At 64.3% G+C, this 16,343-nt stretch overlaps 1 protein-coding gene across 1 annotated transcript in view; it reads right to left on the bottom strand.

The window, feature by feature from the left end:
• Window positions 1–965: 965 nt before the first annotated feature.
• Window positions 966–16,343, bottom strand: part of PXDN (peroxidasin) — a 78,780-nt gene continuing 63,402 nt past the window's right edge. Inside the window, exons 20-26 of the mRNA XM_047098330.1 lie at window positions 12,172–13,675; window positions 9,719–9,853; window positions 8,892–9,100; window positions 4,368–4,488; window positions 4,133–4,265; window positions 1,756–1,869; window positions 966–1,085 (exon numbers count right to left, since the gene is read on the bottom strand). Coding sequence (XP_046954286.1) covers window positions 966–1,085; window positions 1,756–1,869; window positions 4,133–4,265; window positions 4,368–4,488; window positions 8,892–9,100; window positions 9,719–9,853; window positions 12,172–13,675 — 2,336 coding nt within the window. The remainder of the gene's footprint in view (window positions 1,086–1,755; window positions 1,870–4,132; window positions 4,266–4,367; window positions 4,489–8,891; window positions 9,101–9,718; window positions 9,854–12,171; window positions 13,676–16,343) is intronic.

The raw sequence follows: 16,343 nt of genomic DNA, 5'->3' as shown, positions 1-16,343 counted from the left end.
TTCCCACGGCGCCCGCACGTTCAGGGACACGTTTCTGAGGACACAGATCACTTCATATTGAAAACAAAGAAGGAGGTTTCCGGTCAATTGAAAAGAGAGACCACGAGGTATGATAGTTGCTCTTCACTGAATTCGGAGACGACTTTCGCACAGTGGAAGGCATTTCTCTGCCACCCGAACACCGCAAGCATGGGCGCAATCTCGTCAAACATCCTGCGCTTTGAAAATACAAATGAGGTATAGGGACTGATTGTTTCCTTAAGGCACTTACACAACCTGAAGTCAGAAAGTCGCCAACACCGACACCTCCGTCGGGAGAGGCCTCCGTGCGGGCACCACACCCGGGGTTGAGTAGGAATGGGGGGGGGGGTTCCACACTCGGTCCACCCCAGGCGGCGCCACGCAAGCCGTGGTTTCTGGACGTGGCTGGATGTCCTCACGGGAGACGTGCTGGAGGTCGCCGGCGAGCGGGGGCTGAGCCGCGGGGCCGTGTGCTCCGTGCTGGTGTCGGGTCGGGGCCGGGGAGCCCGCACCCGCCGCCCGGACGTCAGCCGGCTCTCCCAGCAGCCTGTCCATCGGCCGAGTACTGATCTCGCTCTCCCTGCGGTGCGCTTCCTTCTGGCGGCTCCGTGACGCGCCCTCACGGCGGGCGGCTGCCGAGCTCCAGGCGTCGGAGCCCAGCGGGACGAACGTTTGGTTGGGGAGACGAGTAGCGTCCAGGGACACGAATCCAGGAGCCTAAATAACTGGACCGTGCAACTTACTAGTAGCACCAGTTTGTCATTAAAAAAACTTAAATAAAAACCTGAGAATCTAACGTGAAGTCAGGACGTGTGTCCGTGGTTTCTCCTCCGCCAACGCTCTGGTCTAAGCACCTGTGCTGCTCCGGAGACAGAAGGGGTCCCGGGCGGCGATGGTCCCTCTCGTCCACACGCCCCGCGTGGGCGCCGAAGGCTTCGCGGAGCCTACGGCCTCTTCCCCGAGCCGTCTCTCGGGCAGGCCGGACAGCAGGCCCCGGGGGCTCTCACGGGCGCTGGGCAACCAGCAGGCTGGCAGGCTTCCACAAAGCACGTGACCTGCCCGTCCTGGAGGAGAGAGGCGCCAGCACCGGTCAGCTCCTGGGGTGCGCGTCCTGGGCGCCGCCCGCCCGCCCTTCCCCACCCGCCTGCGCCCGAGTTCTCTGGTGCACTGTGTAACACAGGGGTCGTTGTCCGGGTGATTCACGGCTTCGGACACTCTGTACTTCTTCCGGGAGGTCCCTGCCCTCGGCTCCCCACCATCCCCCCCACCCTGAGGACAGCCCGGGACCTGGGGCTCAGCACACCCTCCTGGCCCCACCCCTGAGACCCCGCGTCCGGGGATGTCAGCCAGAGGAGGACAAAGTCAGGAGGCGCGGTCCCTGCCCTGCCCAAATGTGACAACCGCCAGGGATCCTGGGGCACCTGCCTCTCCCGACCCCGGACCGGAGGAAGAATCCCCTTCCCGGCGCGCATCTGGGGCACCAGACCGGCCCACTGCCCTGGGCTGTGCCCCCAGCCTCTGCCCCCAGCCTCCGGCCCGGGCACCACGGCAGCCCGTCCCCTTCCTCTGGAGGCCCAGGCCACCCAGCGGGACTACTCGGGCAGCGGTGCGCGGGCCGCCCCGTAACGGCGGCTCTCGGGGAAGAGCCACCCCCTCCCCAGACAAGCACTGGGGCCTCTGGCGGACCCTGCGGCCGCCCGCCCCGGAGCCCACGTGCCGGGGCCCCACACTCACACGGCACTCGCAGGTGGTACACGCGTCTTGCTTCCACGTGGCGCCGTTGGCGTGAGGCTCCCCGTCTGCGTCCGTGCAGTCCGTGGCGCTGAGCCGGGCCTCCAGCCTCTTTATCTGCCGCAAAGCAAAGCGAGACGTGTGCGGGTCACACGCGACCGAGAGCTTCTCTCTGCAAGGGCGGCTGTGCCGTCGCCGGGAGCGGCGCCTCCCAGGGGCGGCCCGTCACCAGGCAGGCGACAGCCGAGCCGGCCTACGCCGCACCCGGGCCTACGCTGCAAGGCACGGGAGGCGCACAGGAGGAGCCCGGAGAATCGGAGGGCGGCTTCCCACAGGCCGGCGAGCGCCAGACGCAGCCGGACGGGAACACCCTGAGCTTGGACCCCGGCGGCCGACGGTCGTGACCGGGCTCCGCGGGCGTCCCTTCCTCCGACCCTGCGGCTGGGCCGGCGGTGACGGCACGTCCAGACTGTCCTCGCGTGGGGTTTCCGTCACAGGCAGCCGCATCTCCAGACCCCCCAGAACGGGCACGATTGGGCACAACTGCCTGACATGGTGCCCGCAGCTCTGACGGAGGGCAGGAGTGGGCCGAACAGTGAACTCGCGGACCCCCTACGAGCCCCTGTCAGTGAAACGCGTGACGTGCACGCGGTGTGACAGCACGTGGAAAACAGCACGGCCTCCCCACTGCGCGAGGCCAGACCGCCGCCCAGAGCAGCGAAGTCACCTGCCCCGGGCACTCAGCACCCAGCTCACCCACGGCCTGGTGACCTGACATTTACGGGCCGACGGGCACTCGAGCCGGCAGGTCACAGGCAGGCTCCGAGCGGAAGCCGGCACTCGTCAGCACAACCGATCTCGAAAGCCACCGGACCTTCCAAGAAGGGAGGGAAAGGAAGGTCCCTGAGGTGCAGTAGCAGGGGCCACGGGCCGCGCAGGGCTGCTGGGGACGGCGGGGGCTCCCTCGGTGGCTGCTGACCCCGTTTCAGCGTAAAGCCAGAGGCAGCAAGGCCAGGACTGGAGCCGCATCCGCCTCGGGGAGACCGTGAGCACGTCTGTGGGATGCAGCACAGCCGCACGGAGCCCGACAGGTGCCCCCACTCCCTCCTGGGCTGCAGTCACAGCAGACGTCCCCCCACAAGGCACCAGCCCTGGCGCCCCTGACCAGCACCTGCCCTGAAACGCAGAGCTGCGTAGAGCAAAGGGGACAGACGGGAAGGCAGAGTCACCTCATCTTGCAGGTGCGAGAAGTCACGGACCCACAGACGCTGGCCTCACGCTGCCTCGTCCTGCCTCCTGCCTCTGCTCACACTACCCCACCAGCAGAGCGTGACGCCCCCTGCCCCCCGCCCCCCACCCACCTGTGACGCTCCAAGGGTCTCCGAGAGACTGTCTTCAGGCCTCCCAGCGCCCACCTGTCTCGGGCTGGGCCCCCAGGACACCCTGTGCTTGTCACAGCCTGGTTGTCTCTCAGGCTCCAAGTGGGGGCTGCTCCTGGTGCCTTAAACCCTGAACTCTGCACGGTGCCCGCTATCCCCTCCTAGCCTGTCTCCATTTGCCGTGTGACAGCAAATGAAGGCCGTCAGGTGAGATCGCCTCACGCTGCACGTGCATGTCAACACAGGAGGGCAGACGCGGTCAGAGCCGGGACACCTCTCCGAGAGGCTGGGACAGAAGACCCCAGGGTCCCATCCCTGAGGACTGGGGGCCCCGTAAGTAGGAGTGGGGTCGTGCTCCAAGACCACCAGTCACAGGCGCGTCTCCAGAAGTTTCCACAACATCAGGAATCCCTGCCAAAAGGACCGTCCGAGGTCTGCACGCTCATTACTAAGGCCTCAGTCTCCACTCGTGATACATAAAGCCCACCACGGAGGCCCGGACACAGAGACGGGAGAGGAGGAAGCAAGTCCCCTGAGCCGGGGAGGACAGATGGTTTTCTGCAAACCCTACGGATGCCCAGAGAAGAGCCCAGGGTATAGACGGTGCCCTGCCCCCACCAGGGGGTCCTGACCACAAACCAGCTCCTGATCTCGCCCTGGGACCAAGGATCGCATCGTCATGGCCTCAAGATGGGACCTGAAGTGTGGCTTCTCCCTCGCGGCCCTAATCCTGAGCCCCCTCCTGACCTACGGACTCTGGCCGCTCCGGGGACCCCCTCCCGCAAGGGCACCTGCGGGCAGCTCAAAGCATGAGCCCCCCAGCCGTGGGAATCCTGAGGGCAGCCCAAAAGTGGCTGGGCCGGGGACAGGCCACAAAGAGGCCCCAGAAGGAAGTGGTGTCCCTGGAGGCTCCAAGTGAGGGCAGACCAGTGGCACGCCCACGCAGTCTCGGTGGCCACAGTGCCATCTGCAACGTGGGACAGGACGTGCCAGGCAGTTACCTGCTCTCTGAGGTCCGTGATGGTCTTCTGCATTTCCACAACGAAGTCCTTGAAGTCGTTCGTCCCCGGAACCTGTGGACGCTCGTGGGACGCGGCCGTGGCATTGCCGGGGCGCTTTCTGTGCTGCCCCATGCTGCGCGGGGGAGAAGGGGACGCTGTGACTCGAGCTGGAGGCCACCGGTGGCTGCACGTGCCCCCGCCCAGCAGCGGGACCTCACCCCGGAGACGGCCGTACCTTGGTGTCCCCCCGGGTCCTGCTCCCCCGGCGGGGCCGTCCTCCTGGTAGCTGAACCCCAGGGACCGCCTGCCTCGGAGATGATACGAGAAAGCGTTGAACTGTCCCCGGGTCCGGCAGTCTGAAACGCAAGCACAAGGGCTGTGTCGGGTGGCGCTGGGTCCAATTCAGAAGACACGGGCTCATCCTGGGAGACGTCAGCTGGCCTTCCGGCACGTGTACGACTCGAGCCACCGCCTGGCGGCTGCAGCGGGCCAAGAGCCAGCTGTGCTTCCCTTCTCCCGCCGCAGGCAAGATGGCCTCTGACTGTGTCACCCCCCCCCCCCCCCGTTCCCGGGAGCCCCCAGCCTGCTCCGGCCTCCTGCAGGCACAAAGCATTGCGGCTGTCCTCTCAAACCCACGCCGGCCTCCCCCACCACAGGGACGGGGGCACGCGGTCCCGGCCTCACGTCCGTCTGCTCGCGCCAGGGCGTCAACCTCCCCTGTGGCCGGGGGGGGGGGGGGGGGCGCGCGATGTGGAGCACGTTGCACACACTGGTGCCCCGTCCGGTGGCCCGGCCCCAGACAGCAGGATGTGGAGCATAAGCTGGGGCAAGAGCCAGGCCGCGCTCTGTCTGCCGGCCGCTGGGAAGGGAAGGCAGGGCCTGGAGCCCCTCTGCCCGCAGACCGCGCCTCCCGGAGGCCTCCACGTGCCTCCGATCGTCAGCAGCCACCACTCGGCTTCCCACCCGCTCCCGGACCCATGTCATGCAGGGTCACAGCGTAGGCTCGTGGGACCCGGAGGCCTGGGGCAACGCCGTGGGAGCAGAGGACGCGCGGCCCGTGGCGCTAAAGCACACACCCTCCCCAGCGGTGCTCACACCGTGCGGCCAGGTGCCCCTCGGGGCGGCAGCAGGAGGCCACGGCGACACTCCCGCTGGGCAAACACAGACACCACGATCCAGCCAGTAATCCTCGTGAAGGTCCCGCGCGGGGGGACAGGCCGGCGTCACGCGCCTCCTGCGGCCGCACCGAGAGAACGCAGCCCCGCCCGCGGAGCGCCAGCGCCCCGAACGCAGAGCCGGGTCTGATCTGAACCCAGGGAGAGGCTGCGGCGGGCCCGGAGGAGGACAGAGGGGACCCGGGGGCGCGAGATTAAATCCCTGTCGTGGGACGTGCATGTGTATCCACGCTAACTTCCCAATCTTGCCCCCACACACACGTGAGTGAGTTTTTCAGGAGCACGGGGGCACGCTCAGACTTCCTCCTCTAGTTCAGGAAAACGTGCCCTATTTCCCTACAAACACACACACACACACACACACACACACACACACACACCAGTATGCACACGTATGTATACATACGTGCGTACCTATGCACACACATACACAAGTGTAGAAACACGCACAATGTGTGCATACGCATGCATACGTACACACATACGCACCCATGTGTGCGTGTGTGCATGCGTATGCACACACGCACACATGTGGACACACGCCCGCCTGTGCTTGCATGCACGTACACACATACACAGTACACACACGCGTGTATGCACGCGCACACAGATGCACATACACATGCGTGGGTGTGCACACGCATGTGTGCGTGCATACACGTGTGTGTATACACATATGCATACACACGCGCATGCATACTTAGGCACACGTGAATTCATACAGACACACGGGAGAGAGAACAGTGACTGATACGTAACAAACGACCGATGCATCTATTCAGGTCCCGGAATCACCCGCGGTATTTTATAACCCACGCGATTACTTCAAAATACACCAACATAGTGCTCGCTTCGGCAGCACATATACTAAAATACACCAACATGTGCAAGAGTGTGTGCGTGTGCCTATGTGCTCTTCCTTGCCCACAGAGGGGCAATTTGAAACTCCCCTCTGAAACCACCCGCCCAGGAGCCCTCCCGTCCGGCCCCTCTGTGCACACGATGTGTGGCTGTGACTCCGGGGGGAGCTCAGAGGGCTGCTTTCAGCGAGTCTTTAGAAGCTGAATGGAAAGTAAACAGCAACCGACGTTCGGTCTGTCGAAACTTTCTTTTCCTACTGTATTTTAAACACGACTTTTGAGCTACAATAAAAGACAAAGCTTATAAAGCATCCTTCCGGGGCGCCTGGGTGGCTCTGTCGGTTGAGCCTCCGACTTCGGCACAGGTCATGATCTCGCGGTCCGGGAGTTCGAGCCCCGCGTCGGGCTCTGTGCTGACGGCTGGGAGCCTGGCGCCTGCTTCGGATTCTGCGTCTCCCTCTCCCTCTGCCCCTCCCCCACTGTCACTTTGTCTCACTCTGTCCCTGAAAAATAAATAAATGTAAAAAAAAAAACTTTTTTTAAATACAAAGCATCCTTTAACTCGGTCAGCTCTGGACCGGGCCTGCTATTTCCAGAGGAAAAGCGTCGGGGACAAAGGATGTCAGAAATGCGTTTGGCAGCTGCGCGGATGGGAGAGCCGGCCCCAGCGGCTCCAGGAAAGGCCCGCCTGGCAAGACCCCGTCTCTCCCGGGACTCTGGGTTTTCCGGGCGGAACAACAGGCACCCGGCTCGGCCCCTTCCTCTGCAGCAAGGGGCCCCCGGTGAAGCTATCAGGAAGCCAGCTATCCGAGAACCGGCTTTTCCCGGGGGTCAGGACGGCTTCCTGCATCCTCTGCCAGATTTGCAGGAGAGCACGCGGAGTTGGACAAACAAGGACGATGTTCTTCAAAAAAACCGGAAACAAGAACGTGGTTCCTTCGAGGTCATAGTGAGAATACAAATGTTTTGGAAGATGGGGCGTGCAGTGAACTCAGTCCTCATCTTCACACGAACTCTCTTGTGAACCGCGTGTGCCACGCATCCCTGTTTAGCACCTACGTGTACACACACCGTACGTTCACGCGCAGAGAACCAATGGGGGCAGACGCACAACCGATCAACGCAGGCACCCACACGCGCACGGACTCAAAGGGAGACACCGCAAACAGCTCTAGGCCACGAACCCAGGTTCCGATACCTCCTCATGCAAACAGCAGCCACCTGAGAGTAATCACCAGTGAGGACAAGAGCCTGACCGAACTATTCTTCCGGAAAGGGGAGGGAACAACTCTAGTCCGTGCCTCCTGTCCACCGGCGTGCCGGGCGGAAGGAGCTGTGTCCGCGGGCGTGTGGGTCACGCAGGGCAGCTCCAAACGCACCCGGCTTCCACATTCCAGTCTCCAAATGCAGTTTCAATGAAGCCAAAATCACGTTCAAATGAGAAGGTGAAATTCGTGGTTCGCCACGGTGGGAGTGCAAGGGCTCCGCAGCAGGAGGACAGCGGCCCCGCGGCAGGGACTGGGCGCGGCCAGAGACCCGCCACCCCTCCCCACCCCTCCACAGGCCTCGGCCCTCCTCCTGATCTTACACAACGCGCCCCTCCGGGTACGGTGTTCTCACAGGGGTCTGGACGCACAGCACACACTTCTCTACTGAGCACACATCCTGGGGGCGTCCACGTGGCAGGGCCACCCGTGCGTGCGCATACACGACACTCAGGACAACACACGAGTGCCCCCGTTTAGACACACATTAGGTTTCAGAGACAACACAGAAGCCCGTCTCCTCATGCACACTCTCATCTCCTGTCTCCTCCACTGGGCACGTCACTTACAGGAAACGCCACCACATCACCACCAGCCCTTCGTGACCGCGGCCTCTCAGACTGTGCAGCGACCCTGCATGGCTGCCCACAGGGGTGGTACCTGGTTCTGTCCCCACTGGGGCCAAGCGTCCAGAGAGCACCACGCCAGACGCCCCGGGAGCACCACGGCAGGAGCCCCGGGAGCACCGCACCAGACGCCCCGGGAGCACCACGGCAGGAGCCCCGGGAGCACCGCGCCAGACGCCCCGGGAGCACCGCGCCAGACGCCCCGGGAGCACCACGGCAGGAGCCCCGGGAGCACCGCGCCAGACGCCCCGGGAGCACCACGGCAGGAGCCCCGGGAGCACCGCGCCAGACGCCCCGGGAGCACCACGGCAGGAGCCCCGGGAGCACCGCGCCAGACGCCCCGGGAGCACCAACCCAGATGCCCCGGGAGCACCACGCCAGACGCCCCGGGAGCTCCACAGCAGGAGCCCCGGGAGCACCGCGCCAGACGCCCCGGGAGCACCACGGCAGGAGCCCCGGGAGCACCGCGCCAGACGCCCCGGGAGCACCACGGCAGGAGCCCCGGGAGCACCGCGCCAGACGCCCCGGGAGCACCACGGCAGGAGCCCCGGGAGCACCACGCCAGACGCCCCGGGAGCACCAACCCAGACGCCCCGGGAGCATCACGGCAGGAGCCCCGGGAGCACCACGGCAGGAGCCCCGGGAGCACCGCGCCAGACGCCCCGGGAGCATCGCGCCAGACGCCCCGGGAGCACCAACCCAGACGCCCCGGGAGCACCGCGCCAGACGCCCCGGGAGCACCACGGCAGGCGGTGAGCGCGGCAGGAGCGGGCAGGCAGTGGGGAAGACAAACCACAGAGGCGAGGGAGGGGCCGGGGGTCGGGGACGCACACCTTCGCAGCAGTCCTGCCACACGCGCAGGTCCACGCGGGGGATGTCGTCGCAGCTGCTGTAGCCATGGGGGAACTCGGCCACCCTGAACACGTCCCTCTGCACACGCGTGATGTTGTCCGCGTTGTCGCACAGAATCCTGGCCAGCGACGTCTGCTTGATCTGTGTCAGCTGCGCCGGGGAGAACACCCCCGGGCTCTCGTACCACAGCCTGTTTCCAGAGTGAGAGCAAGGTCAGACGCCCGGAGGCCCCGCGGAGGCGCGGGGAAACCGCCAGGAAGCTCTGCCGACGGCACGGACGCCGCGGGGCCCAGTCCGCCGTCACTTAAGAGGGGCTCAGGCACGGATCACGCCTCCTACTCAAGACGCAACACACGGGGCCTGTACCGGATGCGGCAGAGAAGCTGGCGCAGGTGGGGGGGGGAGACCCCTGGCGTGGCGCGGCCCCTGCTGCATTGCCCCGCGGTGAACCCCACTCGTGTCATCGTGCCAGTCTTGCCAGAAGCTCAGATCCCTCCGAACTGCCACGGCGGTTGAACCGCATGCACCGTTCTTGGGAACAGAGGTGCCCTCACTACGTGGAAGGGCACGAAAGCACCTGTGAACTGGGCCACGGGGTCCTGGGGCTGCAGTCGGGGGCAAGTCCCCACACTGGGGAGCTAATCACGAACGCGGCGAGGCGCGAAGACGCTCATCCACTTTCACCTGGACACAGTCTCCGCCACCTGCCCCGCACATCCCCGAGTCCCCGGAAAGGCGCGTTTCCGAGCAGAGGCTCTCCCCGGCCTCACCTGCCTTCACCTGTCGTCCCTCCGGCACCTGCCTTTACCTGTCCCCATCTCTCAGCCGCTTGAACTGTGTACTCAGCAGGCACATCAGGGTCGGTCCCAAGCGGCTGCCAGGGACCAAGTCCTCTACCATGAGGGCAGGAAATAAGTCGATGTTGAGGGGGGACCCGTATAACCTACAAAGGAAAACAACCAAGTGAAACCTCAAATTTGCTTAGGCGTGCGGTAGCTAGTACACAAAACCAACGTGAGAAAGTCCCCATCTTTACCACCATTTAGCATCATTCAGACCTGCTTTCCACAAAGAACATTCATCATCACTCAAACCGTCTACCCGTTATGTTTCAAAACTTTTCCCTACTTTCTGTGCATATACGTATACACACGCATAAAGCAAACCGCACATTTATTGTAAGTTCAGAAAAACCAAGAAATACAGGAAGAGAGTTAAAATCCCACCTTTTCTGTTCAGAGATCATCACACTTGACGGGATAACGTACAACCTTCCAGGTCTTTTTCATAAATATAAATAAACAAACTTCACATAACTGAGGACAGACTTTCCAAGGGGTAATTGTGACACCGGAATTCTACCGTTTGTTGAAAATAGGTTTGCGGTAACGAAGCCATTTGCTAAGCAGAACAGCACAGGAGGCCAAGACAGTGGGGTTGAAACGTTCAAGAGCAAACACTTTCATCGAGCTCTTCCAGCTCCCGCGAAGCACAAGCACGCGGGCAGAGAGCTGGCGGCAGGCTCTCCCCTGAGACACGCACGCGGCTCTCCCAGACGCGGGTGCTTGGTCTCAGGTGGGACTCAGAGCTCAGCTGGGTTTTCTAAACGCGCACTACCCGGCTCAGAGGCGCGGCCGGCTCCGTCCGCGGGGCCGTGGCCACAGAGGAAAGGGGGTGCTGCTCAGGCACCCTCGAGAAGGGTGGCTGGGCGCTCCCGCCAAGCCCCACGCCATCAGCACTGACCTCGGCTGCAAACAGAGGAGCCTCGTGCCGTGGTTTCCCTGGGGAGCGGGGCTGAGGGCAGGCGGGGAAGTCGGGAGCCCCAGCCTGCACGGCTCCCGTGACCTCGCCGCCGACGCGGCCTCCGCTTGAAGGAACCGCTCCCCACGACGAGGGGACAGCGCCCACACCCGCTCGCTCGGGGGCCACAGCCAGCAGGGAGCACCCCACTCGGGCCAGGCCCCCACCCTTCCCACGGGGCTCGGAGGCTGACGGCTGAAGAACTCGCTGTTGTGGTGAAGACGGTGGAGTTTCTTTTCCAGGGTCTGCGGCGCACGAGGCGGGCACCCCTCCCCCGGCCTGTGGCGCTGGGACGCTAGGGTCTCCCCACTGTCAGGAACGGAGTTTGGCAAAGCAGAGAAATACGGGAGAGCGACCCGTGTTCATCCGGACGGGACCGGCACGTCAGAAACACAGATCCCGCAAGTCCTGACCGAGCGGTTCTGTGCCCGGTGACGTCCCAGTGCCGCAGGATTCACACAAACCGGCAGCCTGATACCGTTACTTAAAGGACGCTGGAACGCGCCGGACTCAGGAGGGCTAGGTTCGTTCACGTCGTCGCACCTCGCGATAAGTTACGAGTAAAAAGTGATCCTCCTGGAGAAGCCACGGTCAGATCCTCACTGGGGAACGCCTCACCTTCGGTGGAAAGTGAGCAGCTCAGAATAAGCGGACCGGGCGAACCGGAGAGTCCGGAAAGCACGCAGTGTGGCCTCAGAAAGCTTTCCTTTTTCAAACAATTCTTTCCAACGTGAACGAACGCAACTTAAATATACGATGACCTGTAGACGTACTTGACAAGTCCGAGGACGAGGAGGGATCGTTATGGAAAAACTCTGAAGAGGGACTATTTGCATTAAAGGAACGATAAGTCACACGGTAGGTAGTCAGCAAGCCAAGGGCAGCCGTGCCCGCGAGAAGGGCGGACGGCCGAGTGAGTGGAGAGATGCAGGTCTAACGCACCGCCCAGCCAGGGACCAAGGCCGCTAACCTCCCTGCTGCCCCTGTGGTCTTGGGGTGCCCGGAGCACCCTCACGGTTCCAGCGCCACAGGCCCCGGGCACCTGCTCCCCGGAGCCCGCACGACTGCCCGAGGCTGTGGGCAGCGGTCCCCGGACACAGAGGTGTCCCTGCCGTGCTGGCCGAGCTCTGGTGCTCTCTGCCTGCTGCGAGCAAGGGAGCTGCCCACGGAGCCCCACGCGCGCACGCCGGGCCCCGAGGTTCCCCGCAGGTCCTTCCCCTCCCGTCGGACTCCCCCGCACGAGCAGGCCGGGCACCCACGTGGCTGTGGCCTCCGCTCCCTGCACTGCACGGCCTCCGAAGGCGACCCCTCCACAGGCTCTGCCCTCCCGGCTGCGCAAACACACACTAGAATCCCGAGAACAACGGCCACGCACACGTGGGGCCACCTTTCTCGGCACGCCTGACCCGGACAACGCTGAGAAGCCCAAGACGCCTCGCGGTGGCTCCTCCTTCGACTCACCGTCTCAGCTTCTCCCGGATCTCGGGGCTCTCGATCTCGTTTTTCAGGTCCTCAAAGGTGTGGGCGGACGACAGGTTGCAGTACACTCGGTATTCGTGGTAGGGCGGGACGCCGTGGTCCCGGCCCCGCTGAATGTTGATGGCGGCCAGGTCCAGGGCCACCGCGTGCGCCATGGAGAAGAGCCGCTCGGTGAGCTCCGTGTTCAGCAGCTGCGAGGGGACACGCATCTTCCCGGCCACGCCAAACAGGCCCCTGAGCACAGGGTCGATGCCGCCCTCGTTCACGATGCGGAAGGGAGAGAAGAAGGCTTTGTGCAGGGGGATGTGTCCCTGCGCGACGGGCTCGAAGTTCTCATCCAGCCGGTAGAGCACGGGGTTGACCAGCGTGTGGCCGAACCTGAAGGCGGCCGTGGCGAAGGCGTTGAAGATGCCGGCGTTGACGCCCGGGTCGTAGCCGCGGTAGTCGCCCAGCGCCTTCATGCCCACCTCGCCCAGCACCTTGGGCAGCCAGTGCTGGTAGGTGATGTGCTGCACCTGCGCGCCCACGATCTTCCTCGCCTCGTGGTAGATGGTGTCCCCGTCCCAGTGCGGGTTCAGGGAGAGCAGCTCGGCGGCCACGCGGTTGTGCTCCCGGAACCAGAGCGTGTGCATGCTGGTCAGGCCCAGCTGCTCGTTGGCGCGGTGGTCCCCGGCCAGGAAGCAGGGGATGGGGCTCTCGTTTTCGTCCCGCATGCACTCCGTGGGCGGCCCGGTGGCAAAGGGCAGCAGCGGCTTCCCCGACCGCTGCACGATGCCCTGCCGCAGGAGCCCCCGGTGGCTGGCCAGGTCCCGGATGGCGCGCGCCTCGTGCTCCGTGCTCCCGTACACGTTGGAGGCGTCGATGTAGGAGGTGAGCTGGTTGATCTGCTCCCGCGGGTACACGGAGTTCATGAGGAGGGACGTCATCCCGCTGCCGCACACGGGGCTGGAACGCACGAAGAACATGCAGCGAGCCCCGTTCCTGACGCGGGGATCGTTGGGGGGCACGGCGACCGAGAAGCAGGGGGGGTCGTTGCTGCACACGGAGCTGCAGTGCTGTCCGTCGGAGAAGCGAGCCTGGCTCAGGGCCACCACCGTGGAGTCCAGGTCGTGGTCCAGAAACTGGCCCCACTGCATGAGCATGTGCGTGAACTGCTCGTCGGGCGTGACGGTCTCGGTCCCGATCAGGGACGTGGACACCAAGCGAGGCATGGGCAGCGCGTGGCCGTGGTACAGCCGGCTGGGGTCGATGCCCCGCGGGGTGTTGAACCCGTTCTCGTACACGGCCTTCAGCAGGCGCTCGAAGGCGGTCAGCGAGGCGCCCCACATGGGGTGCTGCAGATTGTTGCAGGTGCCGTCGTGCGTGCGGTACTTCTGGTGGAAGCACATGTCCGAGCAGTTGTTCACGCGCCGGTGGGCCGTGCAGCCGGACAGGTTGGCGATGAGGCTCAGGTACTGGGGGGACACGAGGTCGTTGTAGTGGTAACCTGCGGCAGAGGGGGACGCGGCTCACCCTCTGGACGGCGGGCAGCACACGGGCACGCGGCCCTGGCCCCCGCGGTCCTCCCCCACCCAGTCCTGCCTGCCGGGCCGGGAGCCAGGGGAGGGGACCTTCGTGGGATGGGCGCGCGCGGTGGGGGAGCGGGGGATGGCCCGGGGTCCACACAGTGCCGGGGAAGGGGTCCCGGCAGGAACAGCCGGGAAAGACCTGACGTGCGCCAGGGGCCTGTTCTGGGACTGCTAGAAGGCTTCGCCCTCAGGGGGACGTGCACGTGTGCACAGGGGCACCCTCACGCCCGCGTGCACAGTACAGGCACACACGGGGGCACACGTGCACACACAGACGTACACGTGCAGAGGGGCGCACACACCCAGGGGTACACGTGCACACGCAGAGGCACGCGCACACAAGAGCACGCACACAAGGGCACACATGCACGTGTAGAGGTACACGTTCACACGCAGGGCACACAAGCACATGCACACGCGGGGGCACACGTGCATACACACAGGCACACACACACAGGAGCACACAGGAGCACATGCAGACATACACGTGCACACAGACGGGCACACACACCCAGGGGCACACGTGCACACACACACAGGCACGCACACGCAGACGTACACGTGCAGAGGGGTGCACACACCCAGGGGCACACGTGCACACACAGAGGCACGCGCACACAAGCAAGAGCACGCACACAAGGGCACATATGCACGTGTAGGAGTACACGTTCACATGCAGGGCACACAAGCACATGCACACGCAGGGGCACACGTGCACACACACAGGAGCACACGCAGACGTACACGTGCAGAGGGGCGCACACACCCAGGGGCACACGTGCACACACAGAGGCACGCGCACACAAGCAAGAGCACGCACGCAAGGGCACATATGCACGTGTAGGAGTACACGTTCACACGCAGGGGCACACGTGTACACACGGCACATAGGCAGAGGGGCACACACGCACACAGAAGGGCACGCGTGCACGGGCACATGGGCTCACACGTCCGCCCACACTGCTAGACTCCTGGTCACCACCGTCTTGCACGGTACCTGCTTGAAGCCGGTCAAGACGGACTCTGCCTACGTTTAAAGGAGCCGAGCCAGTCCCACCCATGGAGGGAATAGCGAGTTGGAGGTGGGAGGGGGCAGGCGTGCCGCATGAGAGGACAGGCACGCTGGGCTGCGAGCCGGCCCGACGCGCGGCTCCCTCAGACCTGAACACTCCGTCCGCGGGCACCTCGCAGACACGGCAAAGCGGGATCGGGGTGTCTACCTCGGGAAGCCCCAGAAGCCCCAGGGGTCGGGGCTGGCGTCCGCCTGCACTGCCCCTCTCTCCTCTGGCCTGCTTTCCAGTCGGAGGGACGAGCACAGCCCGGGAAAGCATGGGCACCGGCCAGCAGGCAGGGCTGGACACAGGCCACCTTTGTGAACCCAGACACGTGTGCTGTGCTTTGAACGCCCGAGTCTCCCCCAGCGCCCTGATAAGCTGCTGCCAGGCCAAGCCTTCCTACTAACCCGGCGGGCTGACCGCCGGCTGCATCAGGAAGTTCTGGGTAGTGAGCTGGTCGCCGGGGATTCTGCGCACTGCCCTGGCCACCCGCAACCATGCTTGCTCGCTCTTTGCTTTAGATATAAAAACCACCCCCGAAGGCAGACAAGCAACTACCAGGGAAAACACTGAAATTCGAGGAAAAGAAGGCACCTGAGGCCAATGGAACAGACTGGACTGTGTCGGGCACAGGTGCGGAAGGACCGTCAGCGGAAGGCTCCGAAGGCGAGTTAGGACACCGGGGTTTGCAGCTCGAGGGCACAGGTACCCCTGGTGACCAGCGTCCCCTGAGCATGCCTGCGAGCTGCTGGAGGTGAGACGGTCCCTCCCACCACTAACCTGGCCTCCAGCTTCCCCACTTCACCCAGAGTCACCTCTGGCCTTCCTGCCCCTGGGCAGAGACCCAGTCACCTGACTGTCACCTCTGCCTTCAGCACAGCTGGAAGCCACCCCACTCGCTGGCCACCCTACTGCCAATGCTTCACCTCCCCACGCAGCCACTCCACGGACACCCATGACCTGGAACCCGCCCGGGTCACTCCACAGGTGCCCCTGGGTCACTCCACGGACACCTGCCACCCAGGACCCCCTGGGCCACCCCACGGACGCCTGCCCCGCATCCCACGCTGCCCTTCCCCCTTCACATCAAGGCCACCCAACGACCTGATCCACGTGATCAGGTCACTTTTCTACAAGAAGCCCCATGGCCCCCACAGCACGGAGACCATGACAAAACCCTCCTCTCGCCTCAGGGGCCCTTTCCGGTTGGGCACCCGAGAGTTCCCTCATCCTGTCCCCTCTCCGGTCTCTCCACCTGCTGCAGCCCAGCCTGCCCAGCCTCAGACACCCCGAGTGGGGCGGGCTGTGCACCCGTGCCGGGGTGCTGACTGATTCCTGTCTGTCCAGGTTCTCCGTGTTCCTGTAAACAGCACGTGCTGATGGGAGGCGACCTCGCAGTCCTGCACAAGGACCAACAGCAGACGGGCTCCGCCTCGTACAGAGGCCGCACAGTGTCTAGGACCCTCCTGCGGAAGCCGCCACGGCCACATTTAGCTCCTGAACGATGAGCCACACAAAGAAAGGGAGGAAG

Source organism: Lynx rufus, unplaced genomic scaffold, assembly GCF_022079265.1.
Source record: "Lynx rufus isolate CCGP_SWC_20201006 ecotype Redwood Valley unplaced genomic scaffold, mLynRuf1.p SCAF_47, whole genome shotgun sequence".
NCBI classification, from domain to species: Eukaryota; Metazoa; Chordata; class Mammalia; order Carnivora; family Felidae; genus Lynx; species Lynx rufus.
Note: the sequence above shows the minus strand (reverse complement) of the source record. Positions and strands in the feature narration are given on the sequence as shown.